Below are 18916 nucleotides of genomic sequence, written 5' to 3' on the forward strand. Positions count from 1 at the left end.
AAAACCTGAAACCTACACATTGTTTACTTGTTTAGGGGTAGTTTTTTTGCAGATGTTTATCACTAAACTCCCAGAACTAAGGCACTTAAAATTGTTACCATAAGGGATTAAATAGGGTTCAAATAGTGTCATAGCTTGTGTCAGCCTTCTGTCTGCACACATGTAAATGATATCCAGTTTCAATAAATTAATAGCAATTAAAAATTAAGTTTCTCATATTTTTTTTTAATGTGTATGTGGTGAATAAATAATTATGAATGTCCCAGTGAACTTAATCTAAGCAGACATGGCAGATGCAAACTATGTAACCTCTGAATGTTTCCCTTTAAGCCACACTCAGAAAGTTGCTTGTCTTTTGGTTCTCTAAGAGACAACCTAAATCAAGGTTTCTTATAAGTGCCATATAGAGAGAGAATTTTGAAGGAATTAAGAATTGCCTGCTTGTACAGTATCTCAAACAGAGTTATCATACTGATATATCCTTTTGATCACCACAGTCAGAATTATTAACAAGATTACCCTTCCTACACACTTTGCATGCCATTTGTGTGTGTGTGAATGCAAAACACAATGAAAGAAATCACAAACAACCCACATCAAATGCACTGTAACAAAGCAAAAAGTTGCTGTATAAGCTCACCAGGGCAGAGTGCAATATTGCATGGTTTATGTTGTGTTTCAGGTCCATCACATGATCTTCCCCCATACTGGGGAGGTATACATGACCTTGTCCTAGTTCTTTGGCCTCGACCACATGTGAATGAACACAGACTCCAAGGTGACCATTCCTCCCAAACGCCATGTACTGCAACAAACCAAACAGATTTTAACCAGAAACAGACACAGAAGTAACAAAAGGATTTCAAAATGAACAAAATCAATATCGTAAAAGGTAATTATTTTGCCAACTTCAAGGATATCAGTACATAGGTAATCTCTAGTATTGGCAAATAAAACCTTCTCTGTAAAAAATGGTTAATTTCAATTTCAAACTCTTATCTTTTATAAATTATATCTAATTTTGAACCATTTTCTCTAATCTTTCAACTAATCTCACTACCACATTTTCTTTTCTTTTACTCTTCTAAGAAAGATGACTTCCATTTTCTAAAGCTGGTTATGATTTTCTGGTGTATGACCTGAGATATGTTTAATAGCCCTGATTTTCAGGAGACTAGTCCTTGTTAAAACCAGGCATAAACTTTAGGTCTCATCACAACTGTAAAAACTAGAAGCAATCAAAATAAAGCTCTCTTTTGAAAATAAAGGCATAACTGTGGTAATTTCTCACTGTTACCCTGGTAAACTGGGGGTCTTACAATTGTTGCATGTTTAAATTAATGTGGAAACATGACAGCATTTGTGCTTGATTAGCTTCCTCAAAAATGCCAAGAGCACACAAAGAGATTTTAATATTTTTTTTTACATTAACATATTAATTGATCAAACATATATAGTAACACATGCATCTCTGCCTTAAAAAAATGTTGACAACAAACTTCACATACTTTCAGAGAACATGATAAATTATAAACATATATAAATATTATTATATACATATATTTCATAAGATTAATATAGAGAATCATAGAATATGAATCTTTTCTAACTTCCAAGGCAGAAGAAGCTAATACACAATATCTGTCTGAGCTTATATACCATATATATTCCCTTTTCAGAAACAACTGGAGTTAAATTTTTAGAAACTCCTAAAACATATTATTGTTAAGTAATAACACTAAGAGAACTCCATACATGACTTGGCAAGACAATTCTTTGTAAGTTGAGAAATAGTGCAAAACATGCTGTAGCTATTCTTGTTAAATAAAAGCAGTTGCACAGATTTTGGTTAGGCTGTGTTTGGAAACAGGAAAACTAGAGTAATGCCAGACATTTACGAAAATCCAGAGGCTTAGTACCCAGACTGAGCATCATAGATGATATCATATCTATGTTTCTGCAACACTGTCTGTTTGAAGGATGTCTGGAGGGTGAAAGTGTATAACACCTCAGTGTATCATTGGTAATAGTTCACAACATTACAAAAAAATAGATTTTCTGGATTGTCCACACATCTCTTTGATTACTGTGAAATAACTGATTTTCAGGTTTCCTTTGCCCTGAAGGGGCAGTTTCACCTGCCCAGTTTCTATAAATAAAATATTGTAGATATCAGAATAACAGTTTCCAAGGTGGAATTCAGTTGTGAAGGGTGGGGAAGGAGGTATATTTCTCTTGTGTATTATCATAAAATATTTGGTAAGATCAAGGGCAATTCTGCATGTAGGTATGTTCTATTGCATTTCATTAAAATTAAGGAAAACTGTTGTTTCAGATTTTACTGCTAGGGTAAAATTTTTTGAGGTAATTTCATAGAAATTCTATCTGACGTAACATGCGAAGCTTCATACAGTGAACATTTTTACCTGCTAGATAACAGCTCAATTGATGAAAGGTTTTGAGTTGGTAACATACAAGTAGTTGAAAAGTAATTATTCCATGTCCTACATAGATAGCTTTATTAAAATCCTTTTATTCTAAATATCACATCAATCTGCTTTATATTAGCAAAAAAAAAAAAAAAAAAAAAAGAAAAAAATAACAGGGACATTTCAAATGAATGTAATACTGACAGATTTTAGTCTAATTATTTTAGAAATGTTGATTAATTCTGTCATTTTGGTCAAAACCAGGAAACCTAAGTCTTCTGAAACTAGTAAATTGGTGATCATTGGCATATGACTCCTTATGTTTCATCTTTTCTTCAACAGGTACTATACTTAGAAGAATACTCTGACCCAGCCATAACATTTGAAGACTTTTTTGCATAGGCAATGAATTAGATTCTGAGTCCAGTCATACGTCTAAGACTCCAGATTTATTAACATACTAGAAAAATCAATGAGAAACCAATTTGTAAGATCAGATTCCAAATGGCAGTCAGTAATAACAGAGATATAATTTCATCTATTAATACAACGATGGTTGATTAAAAGATGCTCCGTTGAAACAAGAAGAACTTAAAAAAGTGCAAAACATAACAAATAACAATTAATCCAAATTAGAGAAAGAAGATGCTGTAAAAATAATATGTTGTAAAGGTCTAGACACTATGTAGACATGAGTTTAAGTCTAGTGTTTAATTTGGAGTTTCAGTTTTTGCTGTCAAAATATTATAAGTTATCTTCATTTAAAAATGAATAATAATAATAATAATAATAATAATAATAATAATAATAATAATAATAATAATAATAATAATAATAATAATAATAAAAAAAAAGCACAACAACAAAACACAAACAATTAGCTGAAGGCTTCTTTAAAGCTATGGTCTTGAGCCAAGAGGTTATATATCTCTTCTGGCAAGAATGACTGCATGTTAGCAGGAACGCAGAGTAATTATTTTGTGATTTTGGATTTGAACAGAAGCAGAAACAATATGTTTCACTTTGGGTGGATTCAAACTTGCACCAGATTCTATCCGTTTCTGGTTTAAGGTGAGATGGGCCCAAAGTAATCTTCTGTGAAAACAGTTAGAACAGTAAGTAAAAACTTCATAGTACCTTCTTGTATGTATTGGGCTTGTATGTCTAAGAGTAGTAGAACATGGTTGGACCAGATGATCTTAGAGGTCATTTCCAACTTTAATGATCCTATGATTCTATAACTAATAAAGTCAAAGATGGGAAAGGCATACCACTAAGTAAACAACCATTATGAGCATAGAAATATAAAGGAAAAATAATCTATACAATGCATCACAGCTATGTCCAGTATTATCCAGATCAGCTTTTTTTTTTTTTTAAAAAAAAAAAAAAAGAAAATAAAATTTCTTACCTTCAAATATTATTCCTGATATTTCATTAACATTTTCCTTAATATCATTCCTTAAATGCAAAAAAAACCTAACCCTATAACATCTGATGAATTATAGCCAGATGAGCTATGCCAAATTACACCAGATGGAGAGCTGGCCCACAGAGGAGTAACTGTTTTCTATAACACAGTTTCACATGGAAGATTCATTATTTGGGACAAAAATATTCAAATTATTGCCAACTTATCTGTCAAAATCATTGCTAGCACAACGAGTTTGGATTACTGCAGAGCATCCTTCCCTTCATTCTGCCACTCTCTGAACCTAATCATGTTGAAGTGAACACCCACAGTGTTCACAATGCACAACTTGTGTGAGGTGGGAGGAGGTGTGAGGCCATGCTGGCATGCATCCTACAAGCATATTTTGGGAGATTTTTATTGGGGTTTAAATACTTCTGATTTGTTCAGCTTTATACTAAAAAGATATTGTAAAAAATATTATGGACATTGATGGTTTTTATTTTCTGGTAAAGTTTAAAATGGCTGATTAACTACAATAAACCAGATGCTACATTATAGGAATTGTTAAAATGATATTACAGGTATTTCATGCATGAATTTAAACACATTTATGTGATATAGTTTCTGTTTCTTCAATATGGCTCAAATTGTATATTTGAAAAATTTTCTTAAATTAGTAATAATAAAAAAAAATAATTCAAAGACTTCCTGACACCTGTCCTCTACCATCCACATTTAAGTCATATATCCATTCTATTTCTGCAAGGTCTGTTGATTATAAAGCTAAATTTCCCTCTTGTTTTCCCACTTTCAAATGAAGACTTGAAGTTCCAAAACACTGATTAATAACAATAACACTGTGGATTTAAAAGCTTGTAACAGTTTTGTTAGTGTACCTATGCAGACATAAAACATACTGAAATGTGCAAAATTTCAGTAATATGGCTAAAATTCATTGACATAAGCCTTGAGAAATGATGGAGATATAACCGACTTAGCACCAACCAAAATCTTTTGAGCATACAAATGTTTGAAATGTTTTAGGATATTCTTGCTCCTTCCATGTATTGCTTTACCCATAAGCCTGAGAATTCTGATCTTCAGCTAAATTTTGTGGTGAAAGTGGCTGAAGGCAATGGGGAAGGAGAAATAGGAACTAACTGAGATGATCTACAGTTACAGAAAGTCAATGTTCTTTCTCCTTGAAGTCTTAGCTGTATTAGAAATTATCAATTAAACTGAAATGAATCAGTGGCACTGCAGTACTGTATCCTAAATGCCTTTGCTTGCAGAACCAGTAAAAATGGTTACATGAACTACATTTTGTTGCTTACAATGTTGCACTTCTTGAGAAGGCCCCTGATTCCAAGACACTGCCTGAATTACCTAGTGGATTCCCATCTCTGAAATAGTATTGGTCTGGAAAAAATATAAATAAATTAAAATTATGGAAACAATAGTTCCTTCATGATTTTAGCTTAATTATCAGTAGCATTATATATGTGTTATATATATGTTATATATATATGTAATATATTTATTCAGCAGAATAAAAAAAATAGCTAAAAATGATAGATGCAATAGCTTTCATGTACTTATGCAAAATACTTTGTGATATAGCCTGCTGTTGCATAATGATAAAGCTGGTGAATCCCATTCTCAAAATTTTACAGAATAGTGAGATTACAGACATATTCTCTAACATCCCAGTGATGTCCATTCCCAGTGGACACTGAAGGGACTGCATGAAATCAATACAGCCTTGTATAAATATTTTTAAATGCAACATGTTCTCTTGAAGCTTGTGGATAGATGTTTGAAGTATAAGCCACTCTGCATAATTGTTTATTTTGAAGTAACCTTGAGTCCAAAAGCTGTATGGAATGAGTGGTTCAGGTCCAGGTTCACAGGCCATATCCCAAGTACAGTTGTGTATGTTTGCATTCTTTTGTTAAATGTGTGTTTTAATTATACTAGTCTACAAACTGTACATTTTCTTATGCATGAGCCAGGGATAATCCTGAATCATGCAACTCTCTGAGACAGTATACATGCTATAATGAGGGCAGAGGATATTTAGCCTAGAATTAAAATCATGGTTGAAAAATTAATGGAGCTCTGACTATGAAAAGCATCTTTCTAAATTGCTCATCCTGCACACTGCCACACATAGTGACCCCTCTTGCCAGACAGAGACCAACATAAATTAGTAAGGTTACTGTAATTATGTAAAACAACATGCAAGATTATGCCTAGAAGACTAATTATTTAGGAAAGGTAACACAACATATGTAAAGATTATCAGAATCAGCTGTGGTGATATGAAAATGAAAATATCTTGGCAGTATCACTGTTATCCAGTGAGAATTGATAGACATTGCTCACACTGAATAACCGGAAACAGAAGCCATACTGTAAAGTGGGCATTGTGTGTGAGCAAAGAGCTCCCTTGTCACTGAGACATGTGGAACAGTCTTTCTGTGTGAGCATTGTTCAGAAGTTTACTAGACAATGTAAATTTTACAAACGAGCTATTTTTTATTTATTATTAGTTATTTATTATTAACTATTTGTATTATTTCATTATTATATTATTATTTTTATATTATTAATTTATTATTTTTATTAATTTATCATTAACTATATTTATTTATTTATTTTTCCCCAGATTACTTTGACTAAATTATCTTGGCTGTTGCTTTACATAGACTTATTTTGATGTGAAAATTTCTCAAACTTTACTGGAGAGAATGAGGATAAAATTTTGCAAAATTAGGTGACCTTGCCTCTTAGGTTATTAAATGAGCTAGAAATTGGCAGATCTGTGTGTCAGTGAGAGTGCTGGAGCACGTGTTTTCATATTTATATTTCATGTTGCTTCAAAGGAATCTTTAAGCTTATCTTTGATTTTTTAGAAGGTTTCTTATTTTATTTTATATTTTTCTTTTTGTACTTCATACTGTTTTACTTTCAAGTTGAGGGTAAGGGTAGTTTTGGAAAGAATCCAACCTCCACTAGCCTGTAAGCTACCCCATCCTTTTTAGAAATAGTGGCTTTATTTATTTATTTATTTATTTATTTATGTATTTATGTATTTATGTATTTATGTATTTATGTATTTATGTATTTATTTATTTATTATGGAAACCTTTAAATTATCAAATTCAGATGTCTGGGGTTTTCTGTCTGGGGTTTCCTACCCTGAAATATTCAGAAATGACAGGTGAGTTTTTTATCTAGAGCATAGTGGTAAAGCATTCAGTGATATTAGCTGTTCACTGTACACTGATGTACAGTGGTGGCTTACCTGATACAATATTTTAAGTTGCTTTTCATTGCAGAGGTTCTGTAAAGGCTTATAACTCCAATACACAAACTCTGAGGTGGTCATGTATGCCTTTTCTCTTGGATATTTTTTCAACATGCAGTAGCAACGTTTAGTCTGACACTACTGCTCATTGAGATAAAATCCAGGGGATTCCATGTATGAGACAGTCTAGTTTACTTAATGATGGAGTGAGCTTCCCCAGAATCTGGCTCACCACCCTCCTGGAATCAAGTTTTAGAGAAAAGCTGAGGATTTTGGTCATCTGAAGTGAGGCAGGAAGGAATTTTCCCTTTTCAGAGACAGCAAAGGAAAATAAATGCCGTCACAGGCCATATGCCTTTTTGTTTCCCATCCCAGATAAAACATCCATGAGCAAACTCTAAAGAAATGAGATATGCCCTTTCAGCAACTACCTCAGATATGCCTGTCTCATCTCCTTAGAGCATAACTACTGCTGAACTCTATGTCCAGATCTCCTAGAAAAAAGTAGTAGGAAAACTGTAATGCAAGATACTGATGACTTTTACCTTTTGTCTGTTGTAAAAAGCTTATTTTTGCCCAATCTTTCTTCCTTTGATGGGTAGCTGTTGCCCTTTCTTGCCAGCACAATATAAAAGAAGATATTACAGTGCAGAGGACATTGTCTGGCCCACTGCCTAGAAGACAGTACTCTAAATGGCTAAACTGTAGCAGTGTTAAATTATATATGTTAACTTAACCCACCTTGTTAATCAGTCTCTGATTTTTAATATATTGGTGATCTGTGTTTCTCCTCTAATCTGTATTTAGTACTTATTCTATGCCTTCTCTCTTTTTTTTTTTTTTTTTTTTTTTTAATAGCGAATAACTGGGAATACTTATTAAAAAAAATTGAAGCTGTTAGACAAAAGCACTCTTGTTCCATGTCTTGACTGTTCTGAAAGTAAAAATAACAACCTGCATTATAAATTTCATAGCTGAATAGAATTCCATGTCTCTGTTCCAACTTAAATTCTCTTATGAAATTCATAATAAAAATGATAATAATAAAAAATATATAGTTTCAAATTCTTATCATTATACAGTTCAAAAACATCCACAATTTTATTTATTGGCTGCTAACACTACCTGGACAGAGGGCAGTGTTATTGCAAACCCTTGATTCTCTTAAAGGGCCGCTGCAGTGTGTCCCGTAAGGTGATACACAAGTTCTGGTTCGCACCTGCGACCCTTGACCACAAGTAACTGAACACGTACTCCACTGGGCCCACTCTTCCACACCAGATTCACCTGTATTCAAGACAACAAACAAACATGAATATAGACATAAGTATTAATGAGACATTTTTATTGCTGAAGCTTGTCTGCCCTTATAAAATAAAGACAAAAGTATCATACCAAAATAAATGTTTAAAAGTTCATGGAGAAAAGCAGTTGTGAAAATGTGCAATGAATAGAAAATAAAGACACCTACAATGCTGCAGTCACATAACGCCTCTCAGAGGGAAACACTTTGATTGGTTGACATCATTTGTGAATTTATGAGAAATAGTGTCCTTCAACATTTTAGGAACAACACTGCCCTCAGGATGTTACAAGAACATAGACAACCCTTTTTATATAATAGCAAGGGATTTATCTTTGATATTTATACTTGTCACTCTAGAATTAAGCTTTTAGAAACTCTGCCAGTAAGGAAATTTAGATTAAAACAAAACAAAGCAAAACAAACAAACAAACAAACAAAACATTTAATTTCTTATATTTTCTTGAGTGAAGAAGAGTCATCTAGTATTTGAGAGAAGTTCCCTGGCAAAGAGGTGCACTTTGTTTATAAGATTTTAACTTGAACAGTGGGATGGGAAATTTGATTTGAACACTTATCTGCTCCATGCTTTTGACTCACAAACTGTTAGATGTGCTAGACCTCATTACTTACCACTATGTTCAAAATTGTCAAAAAGGAACAATGAATGAAGAACTCTAAAATAATAATTTATCCAAGAAGTTTATGAGCTACTTGCTTGTATTTTGGAATCTTTTTCATATTTAAAATTCAATGGATGTTCCAAATAAATACAAAAAAAAAAAAGTTTTTAATTCCTGTTTTATGGAATGTGCTTTTTTAGTGTTCATGTAGTCATACTGAAATATATAAAACTAATTTGCAGAAAGTACTATTCCATAAAATGTGCAAAACTGAATGCAATTTATTCCTATCATACCTGTGAATTGTGTTTTGTTGTTGTTGTTTTTATTGTTGAAACAAAACACATTATATTATTTCTGATTTGTTTGTTTGTTTGATTGATTGTTTTTGTTTGTGTTTGTGTTTTGAGTAATTCATCTGGTCTTGTGTGGATGTTCAGGAAAGAATGTTTAAATTTAGTTGTCACGAACAGCCACACACACATTTCTGGAATTTCTCAAAGGCATTCATCTACAGAAAACTTGATCACTTGAGTGCATTTTTAATAGAAAAAAAAAATGCAAAAAAAAACCCACAAATATGACTAAATTGAAAGTTCTAAAGATTTCGAGTAAATAATTGTAGAATAATTGTGTAAAAATTTACCTCTTCCACTAAAAATCAGTTAAAAATTGCATGCTGAAGCTTATATTATATTCTGGATTTTTTGAAACAGACTTGGTTAAGTTTCAAAAATCAGTGTTAAAATCAGCTTTAAAATAATGATAAAAATTCAGTCTTGAATAGCTTAAAATTTCAGTTGTATTGAAATACCTCTTGTCTTTCAAAAATTTTGGCACTGATTTGTCAATCAAGGGAATGTCTGCATATCAGGAACATTTTGGTTATATCTACCAAGTATTTGGTAAATGATATACTATTGAAGTGGTGCCTTTGTAGCAAGCATCTGCCCAGGCTCTTTTCTTGTTTTTTCCAGAGGCCAAACATGAAACCTTTGCAAAATTTTTGTCTTTGCTAGTCCTCTAGGAATTTTATGGTTATCAAATTTTAAGGCTATTCAGTGATTTAAAACTATAAGCAACTAATACCACCACTTTTCATAAAATTGTATATAACTGTAATAACTTCTATGGGCAAGCAAAAAATGATGAGTTTTTTTAAACACAAAAGTTCACCAAAGTGATCTGTGAAATCATTTTCGTTATTTGTTAGGACAACAAAGAAGAAATTTAATTACTGATTTACTGATTATTGTTTTAATCCTTTTACTGTATTTTGCATTTTGTTTAGACTGTTACATGACTTGGGTTCAGGTTAAAGGATATAATATGATAATAGCAGCTAATATTCAGGTAGACAGTAACGATTGTACAATGTGAACTATAGGCCCTACGTACATGATAAAATATTTGTATTACTATGAATTTCGAGGCTAGTCTTTTTTTTTCTTTCTTTCTTTTTTTTTTTTCTTTTTTTTCTTTTACTGCATTTTTGAAGCTTGACTTTGTCTTTGTTTAGGTGGCTTAGATGAAAGGTCAAACAGCAGAAAAAGTCAAAGTTATGTTTCTCAAGATGTTCCTCATTTTGTAAAATAGTCATACATACTCAGTGTAAATTTTCCATTATCCTACACAGACCTTTGACAGTGTATACCTAATAAATACAGAAACGAAGTATTAAAAAATTAAAAATGTCATAGATCTTAAAGTGACAAAAAGTTGCTCTTAACCCTCAGAATATCATGAAAATAACACTAATATGATTGTAAAAGGCATGATTATAATGAGTGAATTTTGAAATTAACATTGAATATTAAAAGTCCTGATCATATATACTGTCCATTCACAAAAGGAAGAATCTATCAATATACTTCAACATATGTAAACGATAGAAGTTTCATTTTTTGCTGGAGAAACGTGCTCCATACTAACATGATTTTTGTGCAAAAAGAGTAAAATTAGGAAAAAAAAAAAAAAAAGTAAATTTATCAACTACCCCACTTCCTTTTGCTCAATATATTTTGATTTTTCAGAATTTTTTATTTTTTTCACAGTACTTCATTCTGTTGCCTGTATTACCTATTTTAAAGAAGGAAAACATCTTTGCAGATATATGCCACGGTTAACCATGAGGAAATAGAGACTTCTTTATTTTCTAAAATAAACCTAAATTGCTAGATTGCCTTCAATACATAAATAGATTTTTTTCCTTTGCTTTTTTTTTTTTTTTTTTTTTTTTCCCTAAAATGAAAAGTTCAAAAGGGCTACTTTTTATTTTCCTTCAGAGAACTCTTAGATTATGAGGGGTATGATATTAAACCTACATTCTCAAATTAACAGTTGACAGGGTACAAAGCCCTCATTCTGCCCTGCTGCTCAATATGTAAGAGGAAGCAGAACTTACTGTATGGAAGGCCTCATTGACCTGTATAACACTTACCTGTATTATACATTCTAAATCCCATAACACCTAAGGAAAGGATCAGTCCAAACACATAAAATGACAAATATAGCACAATAAATTATTTACACAATATTAAAAAAAAAAAAAAAAGGAAAAAGATGTCTTTACTGCCTCACAAACAAAAAGGAGAATGCATATTCTAATTTCACATTTTAAAAGTCTTCAATTACCACTTAATAGTGGATTAAGTTCACTATTCTATTGGTCTTAAAAACTTATCATAAATCTTTTCCAGAAAAGTTTTCTTTCTGTCTCTCTGCACTTTTAGGCCACACAAACATTTTGTACATTTGCATCTGATTTATTATTACACAAAATAAATCAGGTTAAAATATAAGAAGCCTAAAACTCAGAGAGTATCAATTTACAAAGTATTTTAAAAGCTATTAGACTTCTTAGTACATGGGTAAATTCATGAGATACGTTAGAATAACTTTATGAATATTTTTAAGAAGATATCGCATTAATTATATCACAAGAAAATGAATGCATTAGAGGTGAAGAAAATATGCAATGGTCACTACAAAGAAAATCAAAATAAAGAAGAGATGAAAATTAGTATGTCCAAAAAGAGCACAGCATTATTTAAAATGTGTTAACCTATAGCATGTAAAGGATACAATTCCTCAAAGTTTGTCATGTAAATCTATATAGTCTGCTGATACATGTCACCTGCTTTTTGAACAGGACCTTGCAAAACAAGCCTGTGTAATTCTGTACATTCATCTCCCACTCCACACACACAATAAATCAGAAAGTGATCGTATAAATGCTGCATTTATAATGAATGCAGTTCTCTAACACCCGTAATAGATGCACTGCAATGGATAGAAATTATCAGATACAAGTTTTACCTGATAATATGAAAGTTTTAGGGATTTACATGAGGAAATAAAACAGATCCTCTTACTTATTTTAGGGTAATTGTATGAATTCAAGAAGCAGCATAAAAGCAAAAGTGTTATTCCATGTAGTAAGCAATTAACATTATAAGTCTGAGCTAGGTATGTAAGTAATAAGTTCTACTTGCCCTAACAATAACTTCATGAAGCCCAAGGGGGTTCTTGGCTCCATTCTTCCATTTATGTGTGCCATATAACAGTGTTTGCTTACGGTAGTATCAACTGGAAGTTAGCCATATCGTTTTATAGATAAATAGGAGAGAAACAGACTTTTTCTTTATATAAATTATTTACCAAACAGATCTACACTGATTGGTTATACATGTATTTATATTACTTAATATTTTGATTTCTGCAAATCTGTTAAGTAAAGCACCTTACTATGAAGAAGGTCAACATGCAACATAACTAGATGCAATTATAGCTCTTTTACTAAAGTGGATATAAAACTGGAAGCATTATGTATGATTGAGGCAGGCTTATTTGCTAGGTTAGTAACTATGGAATACAGAGAAAGTTTCAAATCCATACAATAATTATGGGGCACAAGACTTTTAATGCAATAGCTTACTGGAATGGAGCATGTAGGGAACCATTAGAGAGTCATTTGCCAACAGATACACAGATCGTTAACTATGGCAAAAGGGGAAATAAAATTGGTGTATTAGAGCTTAATTCACTTTCCCATTGGAGGGAAGTTCCGCGTTGGAAACTTGACTTTAAATTTAGTTGTGGTAATTGTTGACAAAGAGACTTTTTTTTTTTTTCCTTCCCCTATGACTATAGCTGTAGTTTGTAAATATTATTTTGGTATCTTTATCTGAAGAAGATGTAGTTGCTCAAACAAAATTAGTGTTTTTTTTTTTTTTTTTTTTTTTTTTTTTGGTGAAAGGTGTCAGATAATTTGCACATCCAATCAAAAACAACTTACAGCCAATTTCATTTAGCAATTATGAATCTGGAAACTAGAGAATAAAACATTGTGCTGGGCCAAAGACAGTAAATGTCAGATGTATGGACTTTAAAACTATCCTAAAACTACTTTTTACTACTAGTTAATAATTTGATAAGTGCCTAAATCTGGGATTAGACCTTAGTCTATTTATATAGAAATTCTGGAGCACATCCTTAACATCTTCTCTGGAAAAAAAAAAAAAATAAAGTGTCGCAGTAAACTGTCCTGTCTTGTACATGTGAAACTGCTTTTATTCACACTAATAAATAAATTCACACTTAACACTAAACAATTCAGTATCCACATTCACAGTGCATGTTTTTGTATGATCTACCTAATTCTCCGCTACTTCATTTATGGACTTTAACTGGTGAAAAAAAATAAATGATTCAAAAAAAGTATCAGCTTAGAAAACTGACAAATATGCAGCAAAAGATTATGGAAACATGCAGTGGTTTTGCTAAAATTAACAACAGTAAATAGAAAAATGTAACTGATGTATTACCAGTTTGTGCCATAAATTTAGCAGCATCAGCTTGTTCCTGAGGGACCCTTTTCTCATGAACAGATCGAGGTCGCTGACTTTTAATTGTATGATCTCCCATCATTCCAAATTCTAAAGACAGAATAAAGGTTTATGAAAGCTTGTGTGTAGACATTTTTCAAAAGTCACATACTGTGTCATGCAATATGTTCCTAAACATACCTGGAAGTTGCTGGTAAGATTCAGGCAAGTGATCATGGCAGTTAACATCAACTTAATTTTGCTACACTCAGCTTTTAATAAATACTTAAATTTGTGTCTGCGGATTTTCAAACATGAATTTACTGTATGAACCAACAGTCAATGTAGTGACACATACTATAAATCAGCTGTATGACATGGGACAAAAACAGTTATTCAAATGCAGACATTTTATTCTTATCGTTTGAGTCAGTGCAAACCACACCAAAAAATGACTGTGACAGAGCTAGACATTGCTGTTCTACAACAGAGCCTGTCGCTTCTCCAGAGGACTTCTATTTCTGCGCTCATCTTTCAGGCTGATGAAGCCTTCAACAAAGATAACAAGTCATGTTTGGAAATGGTGACAATGCAAAGTAATACTTAAGCCAATGAACTGCTTCATTTTTTAGTCTGAATCCCACAAAAGAAGTGTTTGAGGACAGTTTCATTTATAGAAAGCTCTTGGTTATACAGAATATAGATTATATCTTGCTCTCAGCATTTAAAAAGAAGTCTTCGTTGATTTTAATGGGGAAATCTATGTAAAAATCAATGACATAGAAAGGCTGACAGTGCGGGAGACAAGAGTACTTCATTTTTTATCCTATCATAGCTGTCATTTTCTCTCTCTGGTCTTGTGCAAACCTCCTATCTTCTACCTCAGAGTCTGTTTTCCTTTCTTTGATGAAAAATTGAGTGCCCCTTGCACTTAAAGTAGAATTACTGCCTTTTCTGCACAGTTTCCTCTGGCTGACCAAGCACACACAACTGTCCACAGCTTAGTGCTAAATATTCAGTTCCTGGTGGAACTCTAATTTAGTATCATGAGCTTGTACCTGTGGGGTAGCATTGAAGCTACTTCAGCTACAGCTACATGAAGTTGTTGATGAGGCAGAAGGCTTCTGAAGCTCTAGGAACAGAAACATTAAAAAGTACCCTTCTGCTGGAAGGTTACATGGCAAATGCAAAATTCAAAATTATCCTCAATTTGTAAAATTGTGAAGATAATAAAACTTACCTTCCTGCCTCAAAAGATATAAAACATTATCTAAGATAATTAATTAATACTATAAATAGTTTTGACACACTATTTTAATAGATTATTAAAATCAACAAAAAATCTTATTTCTGATTAGAGAAAAACAATATAAGCCAAATATAATTTCCAGGGGACAATCAGCAGAGAAAGGTTATTGTTTTTTCATTTTTGGCAAATTATTAATATTTTCCTATAAATTAGTGCTTCATTGTGAAAATATTCATTGATGTCACCACATAAAATACAAAGTTAGTTATTCATTTGAGAACAGCAATGAAGTTGGCATTCTAAAGAGAACTTTTTTTTTTTTTTTTTTAATCTAGTTACCAAAGTATCATTTCAGAATTAAGCATTGGTCATTTTTAAATACATCCCATATGTAAAACACAATTCTATTATATATATCTACATACATATGCATGTGTATGTATATATATGTATACACGCTATAAAATTAATATATTTTTATAAAAAATATATATTCTACAGTTCCTCTAATTTAAGATAGATCTTGATTCTGTTGGAACTATCTTATTATAATAAAAGTTTTTCAATTAATATTCTAATGCAAATAGAAATTATAATGTTATTTTAACAATTTTTACAAGCTGCCATACAGATGACCATTTAAACTGTAATTTAACAACATGGTGAAGGACAAGAGGCTTTACATAGTTTTTTTCCCTTGACAAGGCTGTGAAAGCAAGGTATGTTTGCTTTTAGTTTGTTGTCTGAACACTGCCTGCTTGTCAAACAATTTAGATGGTCTGGCACCATTTTTGCAGAAGACTTATTTTTATCATTTGAGTAACAAAAAGAGTGCAATAGTGGGAGACTAGAGGAAGGCTTTCCAGAGGCATACAGGTTGGTGATGTATGGTGTAGCCTCATTCTGTGCTGGATACAGGCACATGCAGTGTCCCATGGAACTGAGCCATCCAAGGGAAGAGGCAAAGGAAACTCTGCAAGATCAGTCAGCAGCAAAGCTCCATTCACAGCAATGGAGCCACTCATGAATATCAAATAAAATGAGACTTCTTCATGTAGGAACTAATCATACCCTAACTTTTTTATTTTCCAATTTGGCAACAACATATTTTTAATTTGAACATTCAAATTAGTTCAACTGTTGTTGGTCTTTCAGATGCACTTTCCATTTCATAACCTACCTCCAACATATTACATATTTATGTAGTAAATACATAAACACATATAAATATAAATGTTTCATAACAAACATAAAAATATTTCTTGATCACTTTTGTCAAAAAATGTAACCAGACTCATGCAGTGCTCTCAATATTTGTATTCAGCCAAAGTGTTTAATGAAATGTCGCATGAGAACAAAAACAGCAACAGGAAATGTCCTGCACTGGTATTAGTGAGGTCTTTAAAGGCCTTATTAAAATTCAGGCCTCATAACAAAAGAAAAATAAGGGTCAAGTATATTTTCATAATGGGATCAGAAGTGTCCAGTTTCTGTGTGTAAGTACAAACAGTGCTCGAAAAATTGTTTCATCTATAAAGCTCAACAGTAATGCATTTTTTATGAAACATTTTATAATGAAATATCTTACTTAAGAGACTGTTGTAGTTTACAACAAATACTAAATAGAATAAAACTTTTCTTAATTTTCAGAGCCTGTCTAAATAACTAATGTAGAAGATGAACCAGTTGTGTGTTTGTTTTCCCTTAACACTTCACAAAGGAGAAATAATTCAATGCTTTCTGGGCTGGGAAAGCATTTTAGCCCAAGTCAGACTGAAATATGACTAAATAATATGGTAAGACCTATTTGTATGGGAATGGTGAAATGGACCATTTTATTCAGACAGGCTCTGGCATAGAGGTGTCATGTAAGGTCAGGTCAGGATGATTCTAAAATGTCTGGAATATAATATTCAGCATTTTAAGTAAGATTATGAAGAAAAGAATCGTTCTCATTCTCACTCTTCTTACCTAGTTCCTGCTGCTGAAAAAGTTTTCTAACCCAGAAAAAGGTGTTTTTCAGTTTTCAAACTGAATTTTTTGGGGGATGCCTCTCCTAAGCCCCTTGGATGAAACAGGACAGTCATTTTCTGCTTTTATCTTAAACTGCAATCTGTTGATATTAACCAGGTTGTTGCATTAAATAAAGAGGGATAATGAATCTTTTCATCAGCAGACAGGTACGTGGCCTGATCCAGAAACCACCATATGACTGTAAGTTAGGCCTGGAAAATGATTTTTAATTTATTTATTTTTTTTCCCATACACTGCTAATGCTATAATCTGCCTGCATCAGAATAAAACGTATACAGAAATACCTTACATGTAAATAACACATAGCATTATGGGGAACCTTGAATGGATTATTTTAACCAGAGTAAATTAAAGCAAATCATAACATATCACAAGCATTTGTGGTAGAAAATCTGTGGTTTAGATATCTGATCAAGTAATTTATCACATGATTTATGCTGTCAGTGGTCCTCTGGTGGCTATGAAAGTAAAAATAATTTCCTGCAATAGGATGCATACCCTTTCTCTCCTCAGCTGTACACAATAGGTAGATACTCAAAAGTATTTCAGCAATGTGTATGTCTTAATATGGCTAAGGTTTACCATTTAATTTTATATATTACTCTGACACATGTTATCGAGTTCCATGTTTTTTCAGAGTTAAAAAAAGTACAGCACTGTTTTCTGAAATTGCAAAGTTTACAGTTGAGTATCTTTTACAGCAACTCTTATCTGTTGTCCCATTGGCTTTACCTTTATTTTTATGTTATGTTATGGGAATTTTTATTCCTATTGAGTAACCTTTTTAGTTTTTAAAGGAGAAGCTAAAATCTTGCAGCCAATGTAGGTTTTTAGGAGAGAAGAGAGGTGCCATGTGCTCTCTGTAGGAACAAAGAAGAAAAAACATCTGTTAACAGTATAAAAATGCAAAGTAGGAAAATTGAGCAGTATAAAAGAAAAATACCAGCTTTGCAAGGTTTTACTCACCAATGGCTAGTGTTTGCTTTTTGACAAATGGATCATAAAAATCATTAAAATTAAGGTACACATCAAGCAGATTTTATGCCTAGGCTGTTTTTAATAAGAGTTGAAAGGTTATTACATATAAATCTTAGGTTATTACATATAAATCTTAGCTATTAAAAGATGTTTTAGACAATGTTGTTTTTGCCCTTATGCTTATTTTAATGTCATATTTCAATGGAACTTCACAGTGTAAACATATTAGTCTGGTTATAGTTGTACCATCTACTGTGAATTGTGTTGTTTCTAATGGCACAGAACACACCAGAATTAAAATAGCTTTTTTCAGCATGATAGTTGGTGATGACATGAACCATTGAACCAAAAACAAGTGATTCTGAGACCTTTCAGGTTATTTCTTCAAGGCTTGTAAAATATAAAGCAAACTCTGAGAGCTGCTGAGCATCCTCAGCTTTTACTGACCCATGAGGAAAGTGAGTTGGTGAGCAGTACCCTCAAGGCTGACCAGAACCTTAGCAACAAGAAGAGGCAATTGATTCTCCAGAAAAGACATTACACAAAAAAGTACTTTTCTTCTTACCCACAGCACTCTGGCAGCGTTCTTCCTACTATCCTATCCAATCCTGAACTGTAAATAGTGAAATGAGCGTTTTCAATTACTCTTGACTACGGAATAAATATTAAAGGCCCTGTAGCCAGAATGTGCATTAATGCAAAATGTCTGGATTGTTCATGTAGCGGTTGTATGGCATCCTCTCCATGCCA

The 18916-nt window shown here is 32.3% G+C and overlaps 1 protein-coding gene across 6 annotated transcripts in view; it reads right to left on the reverse strand.

Annotated features, from left to right (window-relative positions):
* The window catches only part of ADGRB3 (adhesion G protein-coupled receptor B3), a 473065-nt gene that overhangs the window by 263942 nt on the left and 190207 nt on the right, over nucleotides 1–18916 (reverse strand). For 5 of the 6 annotated variants that reach the window (XM_072036309.1, XM_027455045.3, XM_027455047.3 and 2 more), the window contains 3 exons: nucleotides 13906–14016; nucleotides 8279–8440; nucleotides 641–805 (listed from right to left, as the gene is read on the reverse strand). In XM_072036309.1, coding sequence (XP_071892410.1) covers nucleotides 641–805; nucleotides 8279–8440; nucleotides 13906–14016 — 438 coding nt within the window. The remainder of the gene's footprint in view (nucleotides 1–640; nucleotides 806–8278; nucleotides 8441–13905; nucleotides 14017–18916) is intronic. The other variant, XM_027455048.3, reaches the window with a different exon arrangement.

The sequence above is a fragment of the Anas platyrhynchos genome, chromosome 3, assembly GCF_047663525.1.
Source record: "Anas platyrhynchos isolate ZD024472 breed Pekin duck chromosome 3, IASCAAS_PekinDuck_T2T, whole genome shotgun sequence".
Lineage (NCBI taxonomy): Eukaryota > Metazoa > Chordata > Aves > Anseriformes > Anatidae > Anas > Anas platyrhynchos.